Here is a 27947-nt window from a genome sequence, read left to right on the forward strand (position 1 = left end):
ATAGAATTGGACAGATAGAATATCTTGGAAAAAGATGGTCTCTCAGGTAACCTGGTCTCAAGCTACGTAAGGCTTTAAAGGTGACAAACAGCATTTGAATTGTACCCAGAAATAGACCGCTAGCCAATACAATTCTCATAGTAGTTATGTTACATGTGCCGTATGTCCAGTACTATTTATTAATGCACAACTGCATTCTGAACTAGCTGAAGTTCTAAAGTGCTCTTCAGGGGCAACCTCATGTAGAGTACATTGCAGTAATCTAAATGAGAGGTTATGTGGGGCATAGGTGATGGTGAACAAGGTCTCCTGGTCCAGGAACTGGTGCAACTGGTGCACTCCTGGAAGGTGTGCAAAGGTTCTCTTAGCCATTGTTGTCGGCTGCTCTTTGAACAGGCGCTGTGAATCAAGGAGGTTCACAGATTGCATATTGGGTCTATCTGGAATAGTACCACCCATCTAGAACTAAGGAGTGAAGAGCCTTGTCTTAGAAGGGTCCAAATACTACCACAGCCACTCAGTCTTGCTAGGGTTAAGTCAGAAATTGTCATAAAGTCCCGTTAGAATAGGATATTCACAATATCACTCAGAGGGCCTGAGGTAGAGATATAAATCTGAGTATCTTCTGCATATGATGGCCAAACTAGCAGCTGAATCCTATCCTTAGGTACCACAAGCTCAAACTCTTCCTCCATCTTGCAAGATGTAGCCCCCTCTACTTCCATTGATTCTGTTTTAAGGCTGAAGTCTAACACAAAGCAAATGCAAGCGACTTTATCTGTCAGAAGTACAGCATATTCTTCATAGCAAGCCTGTAGACGAACTTTGATATTACTCCTCCAAGAAGGGACTGAATTACCTGTAACAGGGCTGATGAGTGTGCTGCCCTGCTCACACATGCACACACAGTGGTAGGTTAAAGGTCTTTATTGAGCTGCCCAAATATATAGTCCCCAGTAGTTCTTGAAAAACAAAAGCCCATGCACCCCCTCCGAATCCCACCCAGAAGCTTGAAGGAGCTGGGAAAAGGAGCAGTCTCAAATCCTGAAGCTAGGCAGAAGCCAGAACAAAGATGCTCGACAAGACAAGGAACTCAAAGGCTTGAATTAGTCCACCTGCAAGGCACAAGATCAAGGCACAAACCAGAGATCCAAATCACAAGTCCAAAACAAGAAACACAACAAGGCCAGGATACAAAGCAAAGCAACTGGACACGTTGTTCCAGCAACGTTCTTCTCTTTGGGCAGGCTTAAATAATTAATGCCAGTACAGCCCCTCACAATGGGTGAGGCTGCTGCCTTGTGAGTAGCCTGGCTCACCAGTGTTCCTGTTGCTTCTCATCCCTGCACACCGTTGGATCGGGGAGACGGCTCCTCTTCCTCATCGCTGCTGGCAGCTGTGCTTGCTCCCTGCCTAGAGTCTCAAGGCTATCTTGCTGCAGTTGTGATGCCCTCTGCCCAAGCTCAACTGACTGTCCATCCAGTTGTTCCAGTTGCAGTTGCTCTGTTGAGCTTGAGCCTGCTGCTTCCTGATCCGCATCTCCACTAGCCCCCAGGCTCACTGTCCTGTCTCTCCCAGAGGTGCCAGGAACTGGCTCATCCTCTCATCCAAACTTAAGTCTGGAGAGGAGATTAGAGACATGTACAGAGGTGTACCCAGCAAATCAATCACAGCAGCAACTATTGGGAGACCCAATAAGGGTGAAGAAATAATTAAGTTTCATCACCCTTACCACTAAAGGCAGACTCTTAACTGTGTGTCTAGTTGTCTTTGCTCTTTGTCTTTCATGACTAACACTCTATTTTAGTTCCCTCAGTTCCATCATATATGATAGGGAATATTGGGAACCATGGAGAGGCCATTCAGCCACAATCCAATCCAAATCTACCACTGCTCTACTATTCCATTTGGTCATTAAGGCTTTAGTCAGACCAAATAGCAGAATAATTGGATACATTAGTTACTTGGGGTGGGCCCAGATAATGGACGAGGGTGGCACTTGAGAATGGGAGACTTACCAGATAGTGATCTGACCACTGCAGGAGGAAAATAAATATTTCCCCCAAATCCATAAAGCTCTGACATAAAACCAGATCAGGTATGTCACCACCGTGATGAGTTGGGCCCTGACAATTTGACAAATGGCTACTAACTCCTGAGTTACCTTTGATCCTGTGTCAGGAATGGCAGATTGAGGTTGTCCAAGACCAAGAGTCCAGGAAACTCCACCACCAGCCCAGCCGCAGAATTGAGGAGATCAGGCAGGGAAGTCACTATGCAGCAGGAAGGCTGGTACAATAGCAAATCAAATCAAATCAAATCAAACCTTTATTGTCAATGCACAACATGTGTACAATGAATGAGCCTCCCTTGGTGGAGCCCCCCCAACACAAAATACATCTTAATAACTCAATAAATGAAAGAAAGAATCCCGAAACCCAAATAAGTAATAACTAATACATACTCCCATATACCTATATGTATGTAACATTATATTACATCGGTATGAACATGTTGCACGTTGTGCTGGCCCTGCAAGTCTATCATATTAAACCTAATTGTGGTGTTATGTTGCGTTCATAATTCTGACAGCCCACAGATAAAAACTATTTTTCAGCCTATTTGTTTGGCTGGCTATGCTTCTATATCTCCTGCCCGATGGTAGGAGAGTAAAGAAGTGCTGACCAGGGTGTGAATCATTCCTGAGGATTTTCCTTACTCTGTTGAGGCAGCAGGTCCTGGCGATTTCATCCAGTGGGGTCGGGACAGCCCATAATTTTTTGTGCTGTGCTCATCATCCTCTGCAATGCTTTTCTGTCTGCGGCTGTCAAGCCAGTATACCATTCCATAACACAATATGTAAGGATGCTTTCTATTGTAGACTGGTAAAAGGAAGTCATCAGTCATTGTTCCACCTGATATTTCTGCAAGACCCTAAGAAAATGGAGTCTCTGTTGAGCCTTCCTGACCATGTGGATAACTTCTGGACTTCTTCTCTGTATGCTAATTCATCTCCTCCTGTAATAAGACCCAGTACGGTGGTATCATCTGCAAAATTTATTATCATGTTAGATGGATCAGAAGATATGCAGTCGTTTGTGTACAACGTCTAGGGACTGAGCACACAGCCCTGAGGAGAGCCAGCGCTGAGCTTCAGGGCGGAGGATGTGAAAGACCCAGCTCTCACTGTTTGTGACTGGTCCGTCAGAAAGTCTTTAATCCAATCACAGGTGAGAGAAGGGAAATTCAAATCAGTCAACTTTTCGATGAGGATATTCGGCAAAATGGTGTTAAAAGCCAGGCTGTAATCTATGAAAAGCACTCTGACATAGTTCCCAGGTTTCTCTAGATGACTCACTACAGAATGAAGGGCAGTAGCAATGGCATCGTCTGTTGACCTATTTCCTCTGTAGGCAAACTGATATTGGTCAAAGTTTGATGGAAGGCATGACCTGGTTCTCCATGAAGAACCAGTCCCTCGAAGCACTTCATCACTACAGACGTTACTGCAGTGGGTCTGTAGTCATTCAGGTGCTTATTGCTGTTTTCTTTGGGACTGGAATGATAGTGGCTGTTTCAGACATGATGGAACACTGGCCGTTTTCAGGGAGATGTTAAAAATCCTTGTTAAGACCTCTGATAGTTGGTCAGCACAAGTTTTTACCACTATGCCCAGCACCCCATCTGGACCTGCAGCTTTACTGAAATTCATGGCCTTCAATACAGCTCTCACTTGGTGTTCATGCAAGGTGAGTGGCTGGAAGTTGGTGGGCTGGGGCTACAGGATCAGGTCTCTTTACCTCATAGCAGGCAAAGAAGGTGTTCAACTCCTCTACCAATGAGGCATCGGAGTTGACTGTCTTCATCATATCGCCCGTATAGTTGGTTAGGTGCTAAATCTTCAATTCCCGAAGACTCTGATGCACTTGTCCACTGTTACATTCTCTATCTGTTTTGATATATGGGAATATGGTGTCAATGAATTCTTGCAGCTCCAAATGTTCAAATATATTCCACTCAGTAGTCTTAAAGCAGTCTTGCAACTGGCAGAGTGCTCCCTCCAATTTTAACAGTTTTCCTGACTGGCCGTATCCTTTTCCTAAGGGGGATATACTTTGGGCACAGTAGCTGCTCTGTCAGGAGAACAAGGGTGACCAGGAACTGAGGTGAGACAGGGTTTGGTGAATTCAAAAGCCTTTTTGGCTTCAACAGGCTAACAGGGCAACTCCAACGAGCAACAAGAATTCTCCGTCTGACAGCTCTTTATATAGCGGCTGTCAGACACTTTAGCCAATGGTGGGGCTTTATTCTCCCGCTGAGCAAACTCCTAGTTTAGTCAAGAGGGGAAGCGTCTCCGTCACCGCGGAATGAGTCCGAAGATGCAACAGTAGCAGAAAGGTGTGGTCAGACATACCCAGGTGGGAGAGAGGGATTGCTTTATATGCCTGTCTTAAGTTTGAATACATATGGTCTAGAGTGTTCTTACCTCTGGTGGTACACTGCACATACTGCACAAACTTAGGAAGAACAGACTAGACAGGCTTGATTAAAATCCCCAGCCATGATAAAAGTGCCTTCAGATTAAGTTTGCTGCTGCCTCTCCATGGCATCATGTAACTTAGCGCTGTGCTAACATTTGCATCAGGTGGAATATAGACAGTGGTGATAACTATAACAGAAATCTCTAGGTAAATAAAATGGCCGACAAATGATAGTTAAGAATTCTGGAGAACAGTGTATATAACTTTACTGTTACTTCACCAGTCATTATGTGTGTAAATACAAAGTCCTCCACCTTTGCTTTTGCCGGAGTTGCCGTTTCTGTCAAAGCGGTGTGTGGTGCGGTTAGTTAGCTCCACTGACACATCCGGTACAAGTGGATGAAGCCAGGCTTCTGTGATGATCATCACACAGCAGTCATGAATGAGCTTATTTGCTGCCATCCATAGCTCTAGTTCATCAGTTTTGTTGACAAAGGATCTAGCATTAATTAGAAAAATACTTGGTAATGTTGCTCTGTGAGTCTGCTTCCGTAACCAAGCTAGCAAACCAGCTCTGCACCCCTGTTTCTGCTTCCTCTCTCTTCGCTGTCGACGCCGTCTCCCAGGCCCAACAATGATCCATAGAGACCCTGGCAGTCTTACTACATCACTCGGTATATTATGAGACCACTGGAAGTCGCTGGTAATATCTAGTCAACTAGAAAATTCAATCTTTAGTAACTCCGCAGGTATAGACTAGTTTTTGCCCACTCACTCCATTATAACACCAGAAGCTCAAAGCTGCAGTGCCTATGCGCACCGCCATCTGGATCAGCAACAGATCCCTTCTGCTACCCAACCTAAGAAACAGCATCTCACATCAGGTAATCTGTGGAGCAAGGCCCCTGGATGCCTTCCTAGTATCCCAGACAATGACCACCTCCTTATATCACCTTTCCTGGAGTCAATAATATTAACTTATAGGGCTGCTGTTTATTAAGTAATGCAGGGGAAATGCTGCTTAAATCTTACGGCTGCAGTCCTGTGTGGATATTTAATGGTTATCATTGGAGTCAGGAGATGGCTTCTCACGTTGCCCTTAGCCATGATATAATTAGTTAAGTTTTGCTTTGGTATGTTTATCAATCTAACCCATTTGTTTTTTTAAAAATGTGTCTTAGAATTTATATGAACTCACCAAATTATTATTTATTGAATTGCAGCTAAGCAAGCATGTTTTATGAACATATCCATTATAGAAGTTAAATCATGGCTTATGCTATGTGTGAACCCAGATAGAGCCCTTATTCAAACAAGTAATAGTTACGATTTTGTACAATGTGTTAACCTATTGAAGGAAATTTCCTTTTGAATAATAACATAGAATAGAAATGGTGTAAGTATTCAACATTTTAAATTGCTTTTTATCCACTTTTACAAATCACTTGGAAAGGTAAGAAATACTAAAGTGTTGATGCAAGGTACCATATTATTTTTTTATTTGTAGGATTTGAATTAATATTAGTGCTTAGCACCAAAATCATGTTTAGAATTGGAGAGAAGGAAAATTGATTGAAATAACTTTTTAAATAAATGTATGTTTTGAGAATGGTCTGAATAGTGTAACATTTAATTTAGGTATAGACAGTATGTTTCCTGATCTTCCTACATTCCTCCAGTCACAGCTTTTTTATGTTAGCAGTCATTGCTAACATTTTGAGTTTGTTTTGGCCCACAAACAAAGAAAAGTTCTTTAAACAGATACATCCAAAGATAGTTTTTGTCAAGAATGTTGATTTGCTTTCCATACATTCTTATCAATAGTCTAGACACATGAAGATCACAGTGAATAGTCTATCATTTTTTAAAAAAACCATTTCCTTCCTTAAACAATGAACTTTTCATTCTGTTTTATGAAAGGATGGGCACAGCCTTTCTCCATGAGGGAAAAAAAGAAAGAATGGGGGTGGGAGAGAAAGAGTAAGATAGATAGTAGCAGTTTTTTTTTTCTTGGTGGCTCCCATCTAATCAGTAGATAAATAAAAGAACAGTGTTGCAGGAAGTGTGCACTAGTTAGCCCAACACCAGGATTGTCTAATAATGTAATTACAAATAATTATTATGTATCTTTGTTATTACAGAAAGCAGAAGCCACTGGAGAAAAACGACCAAGAGGCCGACCCAGGAAATGGGTAAATACTACTTTACATTTATAAGTATGGCTATTTCATTCCCCAAACATAGCATTAATATAGATGGTTATCTCATTTTTGTTTGCTTACATTCATTGCTATTTTCTATTTAATTTATCTTCTAGCAGATCCTAACCTAGCTTTAATGATTGATATTCTTAGTTATTAGTTAGGATTCATATCATAGTATAGTGGCACTGCAGGAGGCAGATTCTAGAAAGCTGCAGAAAGCAGACAGCAATATCTGAAGTAGAAGAGAGAATTGTAGTCCCAGGCTTGGAGTAAATCATCTCCCATCTTCCTGGTGAGATATATACATATACCTTCTCTATATTTGTAGGTTAACCTTGCCTAATTTGCCTCATCAGTTTGTGTTATATCATAACCGCAACCTCATTAAACAACCTCTGTTAATTATACAGGCTGGGAAAACCCAGATCTGTAATTCAAATACATTTGGGTAGAGTAGATTAGGAAAGATGGTTATAGATAGATGTTTGTAGAAACACAAACAGATGTCCTGCGTGCCTGATGTTGCAGCAATTTTTGCTCCTGATTGCTATCACTTGTTCTCTTCATCACTATCCCCAACCATACCCTCATTTCTTAGAGCTGTTTAGCCAAAGCTTGCGCCTCTTCAGGCTACAGCATTGGTAGTGGGAGGAAAGGATTGGATTTTTTGTTACCTCTTCAGCGAATAGTACAAGTAGTATACTGATTTTGTGGTAATAGATACTAGATTGCACATGTCATTGTATGTGTAAATATAGGTACATAAAGTAGGCTGTAGGAGCTGATTAATGTTTTTTTGCCTGGACCTCTGAAAACTGCAAGCACTGCTCAATGAAAGTGTTGAAAGAAGGCTCATGAAGAGTAACTGGTTTCCTACCTTTAGACTCTAATCTGCTCAGAGACTTTTCTTTATTTATTGAGTGGAAATAGTTGTGTGAGCCTTATCAGTATGAATGAACCTCAGCTCTTGCTTTTAAAAAAAGAGAATGAGATAGTTCGTTGAGTAATTCAGTTACAAAGGTTAAAGAGGGGTTTATCAGGCATTGGAAAGTGATTATGAAAGAGGATAAAATTCAAACAGAGTGTATGCAAAGATAAGGTTAATAAACAAAACTTCTTTGTTTCTTTCTGTAGTGCCCAGGGACAATTCTGCCTCAGAGTTAAGAAACTTATACCAAACAACTCAGTGGTTTATATTATTTATCCTCTTTGGGCTGTCACAAAAAAAAAATTGGGTTAACCAAAGTGAACTTGGGTTTTCAAGCCAGTCTTTAAATCAAGGTATACATATTCACAACAGTGGAAATTGTTGTATAATTTTTAAAGTAGGGATAGTGTAGCTAGAGCAGATGTATGTATTAAGCATTAGTTTGGGTTCATTCTCTTACCTGCATCCTAACATCCTATCAGAGTTCAAAATTTTGCTTTGTGTGGATGCTTGATTCGGCATATTAATCATGTCAGTGCCGTTCCTGTCACTGTAGCTTCTTTTGCAGCATAAACTATTGCCACTGTCCAGGTAGTGTGAAGAAATCTAAAATAACATCTTCACCGGCATGTAACAGCTCCACCGTTCCCATATTCTCTTATAAAATGAAGAGGATCTTATTAAATACTTGGTTCGTTACATACAGTAGTTTTGTGTTCCCTTTAGTTGTTTGAGCAGTGTATAAACTACTGTATGTAAAGAACCAAGTATTTAATAAGGCTATTTCATTCATTCAGATCTCGGATGTCTTCTGCTTGTGTTCCCTTTATTTTTTTGAGCAGTATAAATTCTCTTAATCTAAATATTTTATTTACATTTAACATAAACAGATACCTAGTTTCCTTTCCACAATTTATATCTTCCCATTTGTTTCCATATTCCTCCACCTAATTTAACTATTGCTTAGTTTTCTTATGTCCCCCTTTTTATTTTTTTTCCCTTTCTCCTCCAACCATTTATACCATTTCTCCCAGACTAAGTAGTATTCTGTTTCATCTTTTTCTTGTATCTCCTTTGTGAGCTTATCCATTTTTGCACACTCCATAATTTTTCTAATCACCTTGTCTTCTGATGGTATATCATTGTTTTTCCAGTTTTGGGCGAAAACTATTCGTGCTGCTGTAATTATGTGAATAATTAAGTATCTTATTTCTTTTTCATATGACCCTGCAATTATTCCCAGTAAGAAAGTTTCTGGCCTCATTTCTATTTGTTGATTTATAATTTCTTCTATTTGTGTTTTAATTATTTGCCAAAATTGTTTTGCCTTATGGCAGGACCACCACATGTGATAATAAGTTCCTTTTTGATGTTTACATTTCCAACATAGGGGGGAGGTATTTGGAAACATCTTTACCAATCTGGCAGGTGGGAGATGCCACCTATAAAACATTTTATACATATTTTCTTTATAGGGTACAGACATTGTTAGTTGGTAATTTATATTCCATAATTTCTCCCATTTATCTAATTCAATATTGTATCCAAAATTTTTCGCCCAAATTATCATATTTTCTTTAACTACTTCTTCTTCCAATTTGTATCTTAATAAATATAGATTTTTTTAATCAATTTATCCTCTGTTCCATGCAGAATTTTATCTAATTCATATGTTCCCTTTTGAAATCCAAATTGTGCCAAATCTGTCTTGTATCTAGATTTTATTTGCATATAGGGCCACCAATCAATGTTTGTACCCAATTTTTTCAATTCCTGTCTTGTTCTTAATTCCCCTTGATTATTCAACAGATCTTTGTAAGTTTTCGTTTTACGAATATCTAAAGCATTTGTGCCTCTATAGTGGATAACCATTCCGGAATTTTATCATAATGATTCTTTTTTATCCCCTGCCCTGTCTGTAGCAATGCTTCCCTGATCAAATGTCTTTGAAAATATCTGTGTTGTCTACTTTTTCCCTCCCACAAGAAAGCATGCCATCCTCTTTGTAGATCATACCCCTCTAATGACAATATTCTTTTGTTTTTTAGTTCCATCCAATCTTTAATCTATATCAATGAAGTTGCTTTGTAGTATGTTTCCCAGTCTGAGACGGCTAATCCTTCTCTCTCCCTTGTGTCTTGTAAATGTTTTATTTTGACCCTTGCTTTCTTCCCCTGCCAAATGTAATTTGCTATAAGTTTATTAAAATCTTTTAAAAAATTCTTCCCCAATTTTATCGGTATCACTTGGAATAAAAATAACATTTTTGGTAGCACATTCATTTTGATTGATGCTATCTTCCCAAGAAATGATAACTGTAGTTTGCTCCAGATTTCTAGATCTTTCTTTATCTGTCTTGTTAATTTGTTGTAGTTATCTTCTCTAATCGATGACCCTTTATTTGTTAGCCATATTCCTAAATATTTTACTTTTTTTGTCATTTGTATGCCCATTCTGTCTTCTAGTTCTTTCTCTTGTTGTTTTGTGAGGTTTTTCATTAGTGTCTTTGTTTTTTGCCTATTAATTTTGAGTCCTGCTCAAAATTCCCATATTCTTCTATTTGTGATAACAATTTGGGTCCTGTCGATATTGGCTGCTCTATGATGAACACCCAGTCATTGGCAAAGGCTTGAAGTTTATATTCCTCTTTTTTAACTTTCAGTCCTTTTATTTCCTTGTCTCTTCTAATTTCATTTAGCAGTATCTCTAAGGATAGTATGAACAATAAAGGGGATAAAGGGCATCCCTGTCTCACTCCTTTTGTTATTATAAATTGTTCAGTCATATCTCCGTTTATTGTTATTTTTGCTGTTTGAGATGAATATATTTTCTTTATCATATTTACAAATTTATCGCCAAATTTCATATTTTCTAATTGTAAAGTAAGGAATTTCCAATTTAAATTGTCGAAGGCCTTTTGTGCATCCAAGAATATTAGTGCCATTTGTTTGTCTGGGTTTGCTTCATAATATTCCAATACATCAATTATTATTCTCATATTATTTTTTATTTGTCTTTTTGGCAAAAAGCCATTCTGGTCAGAGTGAATATATTCGTTTATTACTTTTTCTAGTCTTTCCGCAATAATCAATGTAAATAATTTGTAGTTTACATTTAGTAACGATAGATACTGGTCTATAATTTTTAATTTGTGATTGGTCTGTCTCCTCTGATCTGTTACTCTGATAATCTTTTTTCACATTTGTAATTGTGTTGAAGTCGTGCTGGCGAAACGCCTGCTGTAGTATAGTCAGCAGGCGTTTGAGTAGTTCACAAATCCTTTGTGTAGTTCACAAATCCTTTGTGAACTACTCAATTTATAACATAATTTTCCTCAACAATCATGCTGAACAATTACTTGAGTGGATTACCTTTTTGAAATACACACATATACACAAATTTATATTATTATTTTTACAAATAACTTGTAAAACATATATATTATTATTTTTACAAATAACTTGTAAAACATATATCACCTTCCTTCTCATATTTTCCCCACAACTGTCCGAGGTGAGTTGAGCTAAGAGAGTGTGACTGGCCCAAGATCACCAGTTGACTTGCGTGCTATAAGGTGGGACTAGAACTTGCAGTATCTTGCTTTTTAGATTGGTTTTTAGATCAAACTGGCTCTTGTTGCTATACTGTAGAATAGAAATAGCTTATCCTCGAGCTAGGCTAGCATGATGTATATTAATAATTGAGGAGCTGTATTCTATCTTTCCATTTTTTTATTTCTTAAATATTATGATGCACCCAGAGAATATGGAGATAAAACAATTATGCTATAGTAAATGTTAGCCTGAATATATAACATGTAAATTATATGATTCTGCCTTGAATGGGGCTGGACTAGAAGATCTCTGAGGTTCCTTCCAGCCCTATGGTTCTACATTCTGTGATTGAGTAAATCTCATTGATATAGTAATTCATTATGCATGTCAGAGCTCTAATGAGAAATATGTGTAGGTAGACTTGTTCTCCACTGAAAGAGCTTAGGAAGGAGCTCCCTATTTGCATTAGACTATACCAAGAGCTCTGTACTAAGAGCAAAGTATAGCAAGACAAAAATCAATGAGGTGTGTAATCTAAAGCCATATGGCCTTATGCATTTTACAGGCAACTCTGTCACATGTTCCATTTAAACTTTAAAATGACATTGGAGTTATTTTATGTTTAATCAAGTATATTTACAACAAACATTTCTACAAAATATTTTTTATAATAGGTTTCTTAGAGATTTTTTAAATTATAGTTCAGAAAAGACAGAAGATGCATTTTTAATAACTCCCTAATTTGTTTTTGCTACATTTATGAATTATGTTGTATGTTGTTGTACATAAAGAGATGCATTAGCTAACAGATCACGGTTAGTTCAAATGAAATATTTTAAATTTCCAAAAACTATGAATCCCCTGGTGAAACTAAAAGTTGCACCTCTCTTACCTTGCTTTAATAGAAGTGTAAACAAATTCATAATTGTATTGTAAAATGTATTATTTTTCCAGTAAAATAATATATCTTGAAAATATGCTATGGGAATGAGTTCTTTGGTTTCTGTGCTTGACTAAAGAACATTAGGACATCTTACAAAAACTCAAGTGTTCATTCATCATGAACAGCCAATATTGTATTACATTTGGCTTCAGTACATTAGTTTCATATACATCAATTATTGTATTATTGAAAAGGTAAGCATTTTGGTCTTAATTCAGACTAGGTGATTCATACTAACTGTTGATTTCAGTGAGATCCAAATATTGTATATAGTTTTAATACCAAATGATAACCATGCCTCCTCTCAAAATTATTTATCTCTGTGCAATAAAGCCAATTGTATACAAATTTCATACACTTTCATACATAAAAATTAGACCTGTTTCACATATAATAAGTGGCATGTAGTTTAATTTTGGATAGTAATTGGAAATAAACTATAATCCTATATTTTATTTGTTATATATAATATAGTATGATTTAGTTATATTACACATTTTCAACAATTACTGATTGAATTATATAGAGGGTTGGTTTACCTATCCTAATGTAAAAATGTCATTTTTGTTTCCTTTGCAGTTCTATTACCTCTATTTAAAGGAGCTGAATTAGTGGGTCAGTTGACAGTGTCTTTTCACCTTCAGTATTAAATCATAGCCACTGCTAATTTTCATGGGTATCTAAATTGTCTGAACTGAAAAACTGTCCATACCTCCTCAAAAGTTTTTTTTAGGAGTGGTTTCCATCCATCCACCCATCCATCCATCCATCCTTTCAGTTCAGAGATCTGTTTACAGTTATATTAGAATCAAAAAACAATTTGCATAAACTCATGGTGTTCTATACTTATAAATCCAAATGTGACATTTAATCTATGTTAATAATTTATTGGGAATTAACATCATGTGTTGAAAGTCAGTGTTGGATTTCTTTTATAATGGTTATTCTTTCAATGGCAAAAATACCCCTTGTAGGTTAGGCACAAAAATTCATGAGAGCCTGATAGTTTCAAAGTATAAGTGATATCTACTAAAATAGATGATATATAAAGAATATGGAATTCTGTTTCTAGTTCAGTACAAATAGACAAGATAAGACAGCCAACTTGGGCTAGTGGTTAAGGCATCAGGGTAGAAACAAGGACACTGAGTTCTAATGCTGCCTTAGCCATAAAGGCCAGCTAGGTGACTTTGGGCCAGCCACTCTCTTTCAACCCAATCCAATACACATGGTTGTTGAAAAATAGGAGGAGAAAGGAATATTATAAACAATTGACTTGTTTATAAAAGTAATCAAGGTGGAAAAAATCTGAATAAATAAAACCTAAATAAATAACAGTAAAGAACAAAGATGCAATTTAAAGCAATGTACTCTAATCTCATGTAATTTAGATCCATTTGAAATATTAATTAAGTCTAGAATTTCCAGCAAGTCGCTACCTCAGAATTACAGGGTTCCATCTGACATTTTTGTCGAAAATCAGTTAAGAGTGTGACAATGTTCTATCTACCATGACTTAATTTTTTAACAACTTATTTCATAAAATTTCTGAATAGATTTGCAACAAATAGCTAAATTACAAGGTTCTATGTATACTATCGCATGAAAACTCAGAACTACAGGGTTCTATTTGCCAATTGTTGTGCTTGGCTGCTCCCATGTGATGGAGCAAGGATGGAGCCTACAGCACCGAGCGTTGCCTCTGTTTTTGGATACATGGATACCGAAATAATGTCTCTTTTCCATGATATGGAAGCAAGTTCAGACTTATATGAACTGAGTGGATCCAAGTATGTTCCAGAAACTGAAGATGACCAATCAGATATGGAACTTTTAATTGAAAATGAGTGAGTATTCTGTGCTTTAAGTCTATACCATTCACTAACGCTATTGCAATGCAGGCCCGGAACCCTGCATTTTGATCCTAGTAATAATTGTGGCTATGAGTCACACTTGAATATACAGGTTTCAGGGCACTGAATTCTGAATTCAGTGAATCAGGGCAATTCGTGTTTGCAAGGATTTTTATCTAGGAACACTGGCAATCAGTCAAAAGCCAGTGTACAACTACCATAGCCAGAAAGATTTAGTAGCAGATACCCCACCTACAGACAAGAGGGGAAAACACCTTCATAAGCAATTCTTTGCTACAGCCAGACAAACAGTAATTGACCATATTCATTCATTTCCGAGGGTAGAGTCGCATTATTGTCGTGCTAGAACTAAAAAAGAGTACCTCGAATCTTCATTGAACGTAAGCATCATGTACGAGCTGTATAAAGAAAAAAGCAGTGAAACGGGAACTGAACCAGTCAAACTCTTTTACTATCAAACTGTATTCAACAATGAATTTAACCTGGCATTCCACATACCCAAAAAAGTTCGCTGTGACCTTTGCGAGGAACATAAAATTGCCACTCCATGTGTTCAAAGCAGTTTCAGTACAATAATGTGCTGTATGCTAAAGTTTCACAACTAAAATTCACCCAGACCCATTCAACAGTAAGGTTCAAAACAACCTTCACTGTGGAAAATTGAAACACAGTCACCATCCGTGCCTTTGAAAAGAAGATGAGTGTTTGCGGGAAACCTGCTTCGCCAACACCGCCTGCCACATCTGTTACATTGTCTGTGCCTAAGACAGAGTTACAGGTACACACAAAACAAGATGACATAGAAAGTATGCTCAAATGGATGCCTAAAGTCGATAATGGCTGCACCATTTTGAAGAAACCATTATGCAAAACAGGTTAAATAGTAATTCTTGGTATTAAGACATGCATTTACATTCTTACATTTAATGCTGAACCTACAAATAGTAATTTACAAGCATTTTATGTTCACAAAAACAAATTCGAGTTAATATCAAGTTGAATTAAGTGCCTTTTTTCAAAAAATTTTTTATAAAACTTTGTAATTATCATTTTTATGGTATAACTTAGGTTCTATCTGATATTCGGAAATCCAGTATGACCCTAAGATGAGTCACCATCGGCCTCATTTTTTTTTCTTGCATTTGTTGGTAGGCTCACATACCAACATTTTTCCTTCTGCGTACAATGGGGTAACCAGTACAATTTTTCAAATGTTTAAGGCTCGTTTCCCAAAAAATGGTCGCGACACACATAAAACCCTGTAATTCTGAGGCAGCGAAGTGTCTGAATAAACAGCAGGTTGAAGTCTCTTAAAGATTACATAAAGTAGAAATATTTTAGTTTTTGTTAGGTATTTTGGTGCATTAAGTGCATAAAATGATAGTAATATTTGTACAATTAAATACATATGCAATGAAATCTCTTTTAATTATTTCCTATATGTCATGCAGAGAAGGCACAATTGTATTTTCTTCAGTTTTTTTTAAATGAAAAGGATATACAGCATGAAATATTATTAATCATTTATCCCATGGTATCTACTTTGTGATGCTTTAATAGTTAATACTATCATTAATGATCAGTGATTAGCTAGCATTCTAACTTTTTCATTATTCCTTGGATTCCAGCTGCAGTATAGTGGTTAAAAAATACTTTTGAAATTTTACCTGTTATTTTCAGAACATGCTAATTTTTAGTCTCTGCAATGGAAGTTTGCAGCTAGTTTACTTCTGTTAGACTTTGATTGAAAGACTGGGTTTCTATCTAATTACATACCTTCTCATTGTCAGAATAATGCACTGAGATTATTTTTGTTCAATATGGCTATTACAGGTAGTCCTTGACTTAAAACAGTTTGTTTAATGTCCGTTCAAATTTATAATGGCACTGAAAAAAGTGTCTTATGACCGTTTTTTCATGCTTATGACCATTGCAGCATCCCCATGGTCACGTGATTTACATTCAGATGCCTGACAACCATTTCACATTTATGATGGTTGCAGTGTCAGTCATGTGATCACCTTTTTGCAACCTTCTGACAAGCAGAGTCAACAGGGAAACCAAATTCATTTAATAACCATGCTACTAATTTAACAACTGCAGTGATTAACTTAACAAATGTGGTAAGAAAAGTTGTAAAATGGGGCAAAACTCACTTAACAAATTTCTCCTTAGCAACATTAATTTTGGGTTTAATTGTGGTCGTAAATTGAGGACAAGGTGAGAATAATAAGGGTTTTCTTGTACATACCACCTTTCCCAAACTGAGTAGAATAAAAATAATTCTTTTTTTCCTTATTACTTTTTTTTATTAATCTTTGATCTTGAGCAGTTGAATTAGATTTTTTCCCCATATTTCTTCCATTGTATCAACATCATATGAATTCTAGCAAAAACACATTTGAGAAAGTCTGTCGTGTTTGCAATTGAAAGTTGCCTTGATTCTTCTCTGGAAAAATAAGTACAGTAGGAAGACTATATTTAGAAGTGAGAAATTATAGCTTTGGATAGATTTTATTATTAACTTCTAACAATTAAATTACAGAATTTGCTATGCTTTTGTAGATTTGTTTTAGATCTTCCATGGAATAGAATTGACTTGTACATATTAATTCCTATTTCATCAAATGAAACTTTTTTCTTTTTTAATTTTAAAAGCATTTAAAATAGGTACATAGATTATATGTCCTATATGAAAAGTACTTACAATCTTGTGTTTACAGGAAAGCATTATTAATTTTTGTAGCTCACCCTTACTAAATAACATTAAATATCTCAGCACTATACGTTTTAAAATCCATCTTGTATGCATCTTTACCATTTTAGGATGGAGGTCTCAGTCATTTCTTTTATCTAGTTTCTTTCAAATGTAACTGGTTGTCATCCTTTTGAATGTACTTTGATAATATAAATAGTGTAGCAACTGACTACTGTATCTGTCTTGCAGTCTGAACATCTATAGCCCTTTAAAAGGTAGGAACTGCAATAATATAACTGTTAGAGCTGTGGTATTTCAGTGTTTGTTTGGTGTGCTTGTCTCTTAAAGCATAGTCAAGAAGTGTATTATAAGTTGTCAATCATTCTGTGCTATTATAGTGGAACAGAACATGGAGGGCAAGGCCCCTCCCTTTAGCCTTATTTATCCATTTATCTTTCTTCCCTCTCAACTCTTATTAGCAGCCAGATTTTTGGCATGTTATAATAACAGAGGAAGTTGTGTTACAGTTGACCAAATGAAGCAAACTTCTGTCAGTCAGCCTAGTATTGACTATGTTGACAGGAGTGGCTGTTTCTGGCCAGTCTTTCTTAGGTATTCCTGAATATGTTAGAGTTTAAAACTGGAACCTCTTGCCTACAAAATATATGTTCTACCAGTAAACTACAGCCCCATTTTCTAAAGAAAAAGGGAGTAATACCCTTTCCATTTACATACCTTCAAAAGCGTTCTTCAGTTCCTCAGTTCTCTCTGATTCTCTCAATTGCCAATCAATTTTCAGCTATGGATGGAACATTTTCATTGGGGAGGGAGATGATGCTATAGAAAAGAGTTAATTGCCCCCCTGTCCCAGAATATTGTTGGTTTTATTGTTCTTATAAATGTTGGTACATTTGCTGTTGTTACTACTGCTTGCCCCATTGATCCTAATTACATCCTAATTACTTAATTACATCCTAATTAAGTAATTGATATAAATACCAAGTGCTTGATAAAATATAAAAATTAAGAGGAGCTCCATTCCAGAATCTTTGACATTTCAACTAGTTTGTAATGAAGCATTAAAATTATTGGCAAATCAGCCTAGTGATCGTTTTATGTCTGTTAAATTACTAATTTAGACAAATTTGAAAGTTAAACAGAATTTGTAGTTTTGTATGTGATAAAAAGGGTGACTGGATCCAATACATTAACTTAATGAAGTTTGACTGGAACATTAATTAATTTAATCTTATTTATTTATTTATTTATTAATCAAATTTCTATACCGCCCTACTCCCGAAGGACTCAGGGCGGTGAACAGCCAAGATAAAATACAGACAATACAAATATTAAAAATCCCTTAAAATTATTAAATATTTCGGCCGAAACACAGATTAAAACACCCAATTTATAAAATCACGAATTCAAAAATTTAAAATTTAAGAATTTAAAAGAGGGGAGTTAGGCCAGGCCAGCTTGCTGAAATAGAAAAGTTTTGAGAGCACGGCGAAACGTGCGCAGGTCCGGGATCTTCCGTATCTTAACTAAATTTCTTTGGATTAACTCTTTGAAACGTCCTTCCCATTATTTTACAAGTGATTTGTACCTTATTATGATATGTTAATGATGATAAAATCCATTCTGGGATACTGCCAACTACGCTCGCACCCCAGTGGGGGTGTCACACTCTGGAGGTGGTAATGGATTAGATGACACTCCATACCTTCCCATGCTCACTTTGCTCTGTTCCTCAACATCTTGGTCAATTTAATTTTAACTGACTCTTAAATTTAAGATCTCTATTGTTTTAATGTCTTATATGGTGCTTTTATCAAATACTGTAAGCCACTTAGAGTCGCCTTCGGCAAGATCAGAAACATACAAGTTAAATAAATATGTCTACTATGAGCTTCTGTAACAAGGGAAGAAAAATCACCCAGCTCATTAAAAATCCAGAATAAAAGAGGAATCTAAACTCTAAACAGAAAAATTGGGTGCAACCCAATTGTTTCCATGTATTGAATGTGCCTTATTCTTGTCAAATTTATTTTAAAGATTTCATGCTGAAGTTGTTGACTGAACTACATACAGTATGGTTGACATCTGGCTATAGATTTATTGAGAAATAATGATGCAAAGTGACTATGATCTCTTTAGAGAATTGATGTAGCAAGTGCCACATTTCAGCTCACAAGAAAGGATAAAGTTGTATCTGATCAAGCAACAGGATTTGACTGAGGAAACAACTGTCCAAAAGGAAAAGAATCCAACAAAGGAGCAAGCTCAGTTGATGAGCGTGACAGCCAGGAACTAGCAGAAGGGATTCTGTCTTGTTGGAATTCAGAATCCACTCTACAGATGCTTGAACATTGGGGAAGAAGAGGAGGGGGATAGTAGTAGTAGTGGTGGTAATAATAAAACAGGACAGTGAATCTCTGAAGGTCAAATATTATGCAGATAGGCCCTGCAATAAGATAAAGAGAACAGCTGTGACAGTTGATAGTTCACTGCTGAAAGCAGACATAAACATTTGTGTACCTCACCCACTGGATTCTAAAATGTGCTGTCTGCAAGGATCAGAGTCCTGCAGGTGAACAACTAGTTATGTAAATAATGTTGGTGGAAAAGATTTATTTTAGGGGACTATGGATTGAATTATTTAATGACTTTTGGAAAGAATATTATGCTGAACCAGAGGAATCCATGAATTAATGCTTTCCAAAATAAATTACAGATGTTTCAAAAAAGCATGAAATAGTGAAATAAGATGCTTTATTTTTCCTTGCTTCTGTTTTGTAAGACAAATTTTTTCAGTTATGATTTTTCTAGAAAATTCTTGATTGTAAATTGCTGATAACTTTCTCCTTCAAACGGTAGAGGAATTTACATTAAGATCAGTTATTCTTGTCTTAATGTTACTATTAGAAAATACTTCCTCAAGAAAGAAGCAAGAATATTGTGGGGAAAGTGATGGAGTATTTAATTTTAAAGGAAAATAAAGCTGATTTTAATAAAATTTGAAACCTGATCTTAAAAACATTAATAAATTTGGAGCAATTAAAAGTTTAATTTGAAGGCATAAATTAATAGGCATACAAATTTCAAACCGTTCCAATGAAGAAAAAAAATGGATAATATCAGAAGAATAATTCTGTCATGGTATAACAGAATTGATGAAGTGAAAATAAGAAACAAAAAAGGAAAAGAGATATGTGAGAAACTCTGAAAAATGGATTGAAGTGCCAGATTATTAGAGGAAGGGATATTTGTTCCTAGATTCAAAAAAGAGTGAACTACAAAGAAATCTATATGGCATTGATATAAATGGAAATATTTTATAAGAGACTGTACAGTGAATTGTACATTTGTAAACATAGCAGTAATTTCCAGAAATTAGCCTGACTATGCCAAAAAAACAAGGTAGGCTAAAAGAACCTTCTCGTTTTTTGATGAAGTAATTTTTTAGTGGATTGTGGAAATGCTATAAATTCAATATTTCATGATTTCAAATCTGTAATGTGGTCCTATACCAGCTTAAGATGACATAAAACATTTTGTCCATTCCCCTAGTAATATAATAATGATAACATAACAGAATATAAAAGGTAATATTACTACCATGTTTCCCTGAAAATAAGACAGGGTCTTATTTTCTTTTGACCCTCCAAATAAGGGCTTGGCCTTATTATTGGGGGGTCTTATTATTTTGGGGGTGCAGGAGGTGGCGAGTTTGGGACTGGATGTCCCATTGCTGTCGTCGCCTCCGCTCCCTGTTCTTTGCGCAGGCCGAGCGGCCCAACACGTCCCACCCCACCCCTATGGCAACAGCTGCTTCCCTTCCCTGCTGTCTCTTTATCGAGAGAGGTGGCAGGTGGGGTGGGGAAGAAGCGAGACGCATGGAGCGAGACGTGGCTCTCCTTGCCGTCTCTTCTCCTCCCCTCGCCGGGCATGACAGGGCTCCTGCCCCTTGCTTAGCCACCCACCCCCTTTAGGGATGCAAGTTGGGGGTTGCAGGTAGGGTGGGTGAGAAGTGGGTCGCGTGTCTTACCTTTCCAGCTCCATTGTGTTCCTTACTGTTGTGTCCAGGGAAACACTCTGTAAAAGAAAGCCTTCTTGCGAGTTCGGTCAAACTGGCAAGTCTTGTATTCCTCCTTTACATATACTGTACATTTTTATCATTCAAACTTCAAAGCACTCCTTTGCCTGTTCAGGAATTACATGTTTTAGGTAGGGATCATGGGGTGGGGTGGGGTAAAAGATTTTGTTTTACGTATACTTCATTAGCATGGCATTGGCACATATAAATATTAGGGAACAGCACCAAGATAAGAATGTATATCACAATAAGTTTAAATGATTATAAGCGGTATATAATGTAATAATAGGCTAAATTTCAGACTTCAGATAAAGAAACATTTCATTGTTCAGGAAGTAATAATAAAAATAGGTTCTAATGAAACAATTGTTCACAATGCTCAACTTGTATGATCTTGAATTTTAGAGTTAATATAAAATTAGATCTGAATTAAATAACTAAGCATGTTAATCAGAATAATTTAGAAAATTTTGGAAATATTAGCATTGTTTTCTACAACTAGGTGCCCTTCTATACTTCTGCAATTGTAATCAATGACATCAATAGCTGCAAAATGAGAAGGTTAGTATCTAGGGATTATTGATAATATAGTATTATAGTAATATACAGTATAATATATTGTTTTTCTACTTAAGAAAATGTTTAGCAACCTTTCTATGCATCCATACAGCATAGCTGAGGAATGAAATGGAATTAGAAACAATAGCTAAATAGTTCCTATATTCTTAGTTAATATTTACTTGGCCATTTTATTGCTCATGGAATCTGCCAGGTTTTATCATACTTCCTTCAAGTGATTGTAAGGACCAGGTGGCTATTTAAAGTAAAGCTATCATATTTCCATTAAAATACAGGGTGATTCATTTATTGAATTCCTGAGCTCCCCATTGAAAATAAATAAAAAGTTCAAGGCTTTTCAACTCTTAAATTCAGTTCTATGAGCCAAACCATGTACCCCACAAGAAGGTTGTGATTGATCACCCTTTCTACCCTCCCCAAATGTAACTGAATGGGCAGTGCCTCTGGCATGTTAAAATGAAAGCTGGAAGGGAAGGATTTAATCTTTTTCTTTAATGCCATTTTATAGTGAATGTTGCATATACTTTACATTTTTGGTTTCCTGTCCCCTCCCAAAACTCTTAGGAAAAGGATAGGTATCAGAAAAGATGATGTGTTCAAAATGCCTTGTAGAATTTGGCCAGTGATTGAAAAAAAAGGAAGTAAACAGAAGTCAGAATTGCATTTCAGGATTACTGTATCATGCTGTTTACATTGTTTCATAGAAAAATTAATGGACTGGTAAATCAGGAGAGATAATAATAGCACTTAGGCAAAATGACTTAGTCTTATGCTCATGGCTGTGCTAAAAATTGAAATAAAATCAAGTAGAAGAAGTAAAGAGAAAGTAATATGAATTGTGTCCTCACAAGGACCCAGTAAGTTCCATGCTATAAAAACTTTGCTCAAGCTGCCTTCATCTATCTGTTCCAGTAATAAGGAAACAATAGAATGGATGTGGCCATTGATATTCCCACTGAATGTTGGAATTTGGCATCCTAAAGGTGTTTTTTCAAGAGTTTGGCATGTTTGTCCCATCATTTTATGGCCCTTCAATAATAGTAAAGAAGATGATAGCTGCAGCAAAAGTGCATTGATCTTTCTAAATTATTCAGTTTGAGAGTAGTCATAAAAGCTTCTATAGAAACAAAAAGTGTTTCCATCCAGAACAACTATTTGGTATGAACATGAAATACATTAAAGTTAAAGTGTTCTAGAATTCCATGGATTTCATAGAATTGTTTACTTAATGTATCAATGATTAATATTTATTTTTAGGGTTGGTTTTCATATAAGTGAAAAAGTTCACATGATATTCTTTTTTAAGATTGCTATCAAATGAAACATTATTTGATTTCCATGGCAATCATTGTGCTTACCAGTTAACCAGATGCTAAAAGGATCAATACTAGTGGTATTAAATGAAATAAAAAAGCAAGCTTCCTCTACCATCCATAATCCTAGATGCAGCCTGGATTTAATTTTTATATCAATGTTACCCTGACCATTTTGGTTATGGAGAAAGTAGAAGGCTTCCAGCATTCCATTCCATTTGAGACTCAGCATTTTCAGCTAGGGAATTCTGTGGAACAATATAGTCCTCGACTTACTACCACAATTGAGCCCAAAATTTATGTTGATAAGCCAAATATTTGTTAACTGAGTTGGCTTTGCTTGTCAGAAAGTTGCAATAGGTGATCACATGACCTTGGGACACTGCAACCATCATAAATACATACCAGTTGCCAAGTGTCTGAATTTTGATCACATGACATGGAGATGTTGCAACATTCATAAATGTGAAAAAGGGTCATAAGTCACTTTTTTCAGTGCCGTTGTAACTTTGAACTGTTGTAAGTCAAGGACTACCTATATATTGTTTTTGAAGTTTCTGATTTCTTTCTGGTATAGAAGAATGCCATTTTAAATATCTTTCTTCTTTTCAGAATAATTTCATAATTTTTTGGTAAAACATGTAGATTTCCTGGAAAAGAGATTTAACATTACTGCCTTTTTAGAAACTAGATATCTGGGTAGGCTTTATATGACCAATTTGTGTCAATGTAAAGAGTTCTGAGTTCATGTTTAGCTATTTACATACTGAACAAGTAGTGGACTTGCTGAATAGGTTCAGGTTACAAATATCATTGAAGACTGTTTTTTTCTTGAAATTGGAATAGAACTATGTACACTTTTATCATGTTTCTTTACATATATTAATAGATCTAGTTCAGATTGTTATTTCCTGATATTGTTAAATTGTTAATTCTGCATCCTTTACTATTAGCCATGCGGTCTAGGATTCATGGAAACTGCCTCATCAAGACTCATGTCCTTGCCTGTAATTTAATCCTAAGGATGTGTGATTGGTTAATATGCAAACATCTTCTAAAATTGTGCCTTACTAGATGCAATCCTTCTGAGATGAGATGACCAGAAATGAACAAAGATTTATACAAAGGCATTATATATTGGCAGTTGCATGTTTTAATTCTTTTCCTAATGAATTCCAGTATAAAGTTTGTCTTTGTGTTTGGTGCCATTGAGTCAGTGTTGACCCTTGGTGTCTGTTTGGACTAATGCCTACAGTTTTCTTGGCAAGGTTTTTTGGAAATGACTTGCCATTGCCTGCTTCTTAGGGCTGATAGAGTGTCTATAACTAAAGTCACCCAGCTGGCTTTGTGCCTAAGGTGGGACTAGAACTCAAGAGTCTCCAGTTTCTAGCCTGATGCCTTATCAACTACACAGGTGGCCCCCAATCTTTCTGGGACCAGGGACTGGTTTTGTGAGAGACAATTTTTCCACGGATTGGGGGGAGGATAATTTTGTGCATAACTTAGATCCCAAACCTATGCAGATGAAGCTTCGCTTGCCTGCCTGCCGTTTGCACGACCTAGATCCTAACAGGCCATGGACTGGTATTGGTCCACAGATCGGGGATTGGGGATCACTGCACTATACCACACTGGCTGTACTCTTCTTCAAAGTAATTGCATGCAAAGCTTTTTATTGTTGTTTTTATTGATCACTTGCCCTCAAATTTCTTTGTTGAACTCTCTCACTGCTAAATTTGATACTATCGGATTATTTTCCATGTGAAATGGAAGTGGCAATTGAAATCACTGTTACAATACTTTTACTTTTGGATGCATCCTAGATTTCATATTTATTTCAAGTTCACTGGGAGCATTTTGAAAAATAACTATGGTCTGAGTGTTATATTTATTTTGAAGTCTTTACCAGAATCTTACAAGGATTCTGTGGAATAATTAACAATTTTGATATTTCTGATTTCTTTCCACAATTTTGATATTTCTGGTTTCTTTCCACACAGATATTCTTTTCAATACTTCCTTCTTTTTTTCAGAATTATTTTGCCATTCTTTGATAAACATGTTATGAAGACAGACAACCAAAGTCACAGAGACAATTTTGTAAATTTAAAAAGTAGGAGACTAGTTGTTATATAGAATATATATTGGTCTCTGTTGTCTTTTTTATTATTATTATTTTATACTTTATTTTCCCCCTATTAATTTTTCCTGATATATTTTGGAAGATCTGCAGATTAGTTTGTATTTTTAATTTATTTTAGATATTCTAAAATTTATTCTAAAATTTAGAATTGTTAAGAGTTGAAGACTTTCTTATGGTTTTACGAAAATATAGTTGCTAAATATTTCTTAACTACTAATGCATATATTATGTGCACTAAAGAACTGAGTAAAAATAAAAAGTGGTTATGGATATGTCTTTGAAAGCTTATAATCTAATGCACTGTTGCTAAATGAAGATTCTTCTATATAAGGAAGACCATTTTGAATTACAAAATTAATATGTTTATAAATGATTTACTCAACTGTTCTGATCTATTGGGCAAGATACAAAATTGGCGATTTTTTAATGAATGCTTCATATAAGTGAAACAAAATAGCTTCTTCACAACTGTTTTACTTTTTGTCCAGTACATACAAAAGATGCAATTCTGCTGTTCTTTTACTTCATCAGATTGAATTCAAGCTAGAAAATAGCCCATGAAGTAGAATTCACTTTTCTTAGCATACATTTCAAACCTGCCATCTTCCTTGCTTCTCTTATTTCTATTAAAGCTATTTGTTTTTGACAGAATTAATTCACACTTCTAATTTAGGGTGCATGGTGGAGTAATGCATTCATTTTTTATTGTGGTCACAAAGTAAGCCTAATGTATTAGTATTGGTAGATCTCAGACTGTTGAAAGACAATTGATTAGGTGTTGAGTATAAATAGCAGTGACAAAACGTATCTGCAGCCAAACCCTGACATTTCATATGTGTATCCTGATGTCAGATGTAAGAATGAAATTTATGGTTTACATCAGCGGCACCCAACCTTTTGGGCACCAAGGACCAGTTCTGTGGAGCGAGGTTTTTCCATGGACTGGAAGGGTGTGTGGTTTCTCATGCTGCCTGCATCTCATAGATGGGGCTTCACTTGTTTGCTTGGCCCGGTTTCTGGCATGCTGTGGTTCAGTGGGGTTGGGAACCCCTGGTTTACATCATGGTCTCATGTCATTGGTCTTCCCTTTCCCTCTGCAATTGTCTTTAGAGACAATTCCTTTAATCACTGTTAGTTAGAATTATTGTATATGCTTTACACAGTAAATAAAAATAATTACAGATTTATTCCAGTTAATAAATGCTATCCATGTGGGAGTTTAAGGCACCAGTTTTGAATGTACTGTATTTGTGGAAGAATGTATTAATAGGTATTGATATGGAGCACCCATGGAGAATGAGGTGAATAAAGGTACAATAATTTGACTTTTATCATACGCGTAGTTCCCCTCTCAACTGAGTCTTCTCTTCTGCTTTCCATCTTCCACAGCCATCATAACCTTGGTGTCTTAAGCAATTGCCAACAATTGCTTTCTTTTAAAAGCCTCTGACGATCCCAGCTGAATTGCCTGATTGGCAGAGGCTTTTTTTCTTTTAAAAAGCCGAAGAGGTTGTTAAAAAAAATGCTTTTAAAAGTCTCTGCCGATCAGGCAACTCAGCTGGGATATCAGAGGCTTTTAAAAGGGAAAAAACCTCTGCCGATCAGGCAACTCAACTGGGATTGTCAGAGACTTTTAAAAGAAAAAAAGCCCCTGCTGATCAGGCAACTCAGCTGGGATTGTCAGAGGCTTTTAAAAGAAAAAAAGCCTCTGTCAATCAGGCAACTCAGCTGGAATCATCAGAGGCTTTTAAAAGTATTTTTTCTACAACCTCTTCGGCCGAAGAGGTTGTAGGAAAAATGCTTTTAAAAGCCTCTGACCCCAGCTGAGCCGCGGGATCATCAGAGGCTCTTTTTTTTACTTTTAAAAGCATTTTTCGGCCGAAGAGGTTGTAGAAAAAATGTTTTTTAAAATAATAATAATAAAAAAACTTCTGATGATTGCGCAGGTCAGTTGGGCATGGGGGGGACAGGATTTTTGCTACCGGTTCTCCGAACCACCTGCCGCCATCGCTACCGGATCAGGCGATCCGGTCCGAACTGGGAGCATTTCAGCCCTGGGCCAATCCCATTGGAGTGAGATGGTTCCTCAAGTAACCTGGACCCATGCCATGCAGGGTAATAACCCACACCTTGAATTGCACCCAGAAGCCAACCAGCAGCCAGTGCAGCTCATGGAACAGTGGTGTAACATGAGCCACTCTAGTGGCCCCAAAGACTGCCCACCACACTCAACACAGTTGAAACATCTGAATACTCTTCAAGGGTAGCTCCATGTAGAGCACATTGCAGTAGTCCAACTAAGTTGCTAGTAAGTACTAGTAAATTAAACTTATAACTATATAAGTGAAACACTCTTTATTTTTACAATTTCACAGTAATTCAATTATCTCAGACATCCTTGCTTGTCATAAAAAAGTGCTTGCTTTTCATGGTGCTAACTAAATAATTTTTCATAAATATTTTACGAATTGCCTAAATCACATCTTTATTGGGGGGAATTGCCCAGCAGTTTTAGCTCTCTGCACTGCTTTGTTGTTGGTTTTTTTGGTTGGTTTTACTCTGATTTCATATTGTTTTCATGCTGATGCAATTTTTATTGGTTTTATTATATGCATAACTATGTTTATAATTTAACTGTTACTCTATCAGGTAACTAAACATTAGTGTCTAAACTATAGTAAATAGGAAGAGGAGACAGAAAAAAATGATTCATATCCAGATATTGAGGTTGGCTATTATGCTCATAGGGTTGAATTTCTAACCTCATATATCACTTCCATTCCATTTATTAATTCTTTTGGTTTAAATGATGCGCAGCTCCAGTTGTCTGTGGTTAACTAACCAGAAACTAACTTCCTGGGCAGATTTCAGGAGATTTTACACACCTCTAGTTCATAGAGAATTGTTTTGGAATAAATGTGCACTAGTAGAATATCATTGTGACATTACTCCTGGGAAGCATATGCTCTACCTTCCTTCTAATTTCATGGATCAACATAATTTATTTATTTATTTATTAGATTTTTATACCGCCCCCTCTCCCGAAGGACTCGGGGCGGTGCACAGCCAAAAGTTAAAAACATACAATATAAACTATTAAAATACGTTTAAAACAGAATTAAATCTACAATGGC

The 27947-nt window shown here is 36.3% G+C and overlaps 1 protein-coding gene across 1 annotated transcript in view; it reads left to right on the forward strand.

Moving 5' to 3' along the window:
• HMGA2 (high mobility group AT-hook 2) overlaps nucleotides 1-27947 on the forward strand; it is a 160062-nt gene that overhangs the window by 13958 nt on the left and 118157 nt on the right. Inside the window, exon 3 of the mRNA XM_070947879.1 lies at nucleotides 6623-6673. Coding sequence (XP_070803980.1) covers nucleotides 6623-6673 — 51 coding nt within the window. The remainder of the gene's footprint in view (nucleotides 1-6622; nucleotides 6674-27947) is intronic.

Source organism: Pituophis catenifer, unplaced genomic scaffold (assembly GCF_029215685.1).
Source record: "Pituophis catenifer annectens isolate HBS135680 unplaced genomic scaffold, rPitCat1.0.hap2 SCAF_7, whole genome shotgun sequence".
Lineage (NCBI taxonomy): Eukaryota > Metazoa > Chordata > Lepidosauria > Squamata > Colubridae > Pituophis > Pituophis catenifer.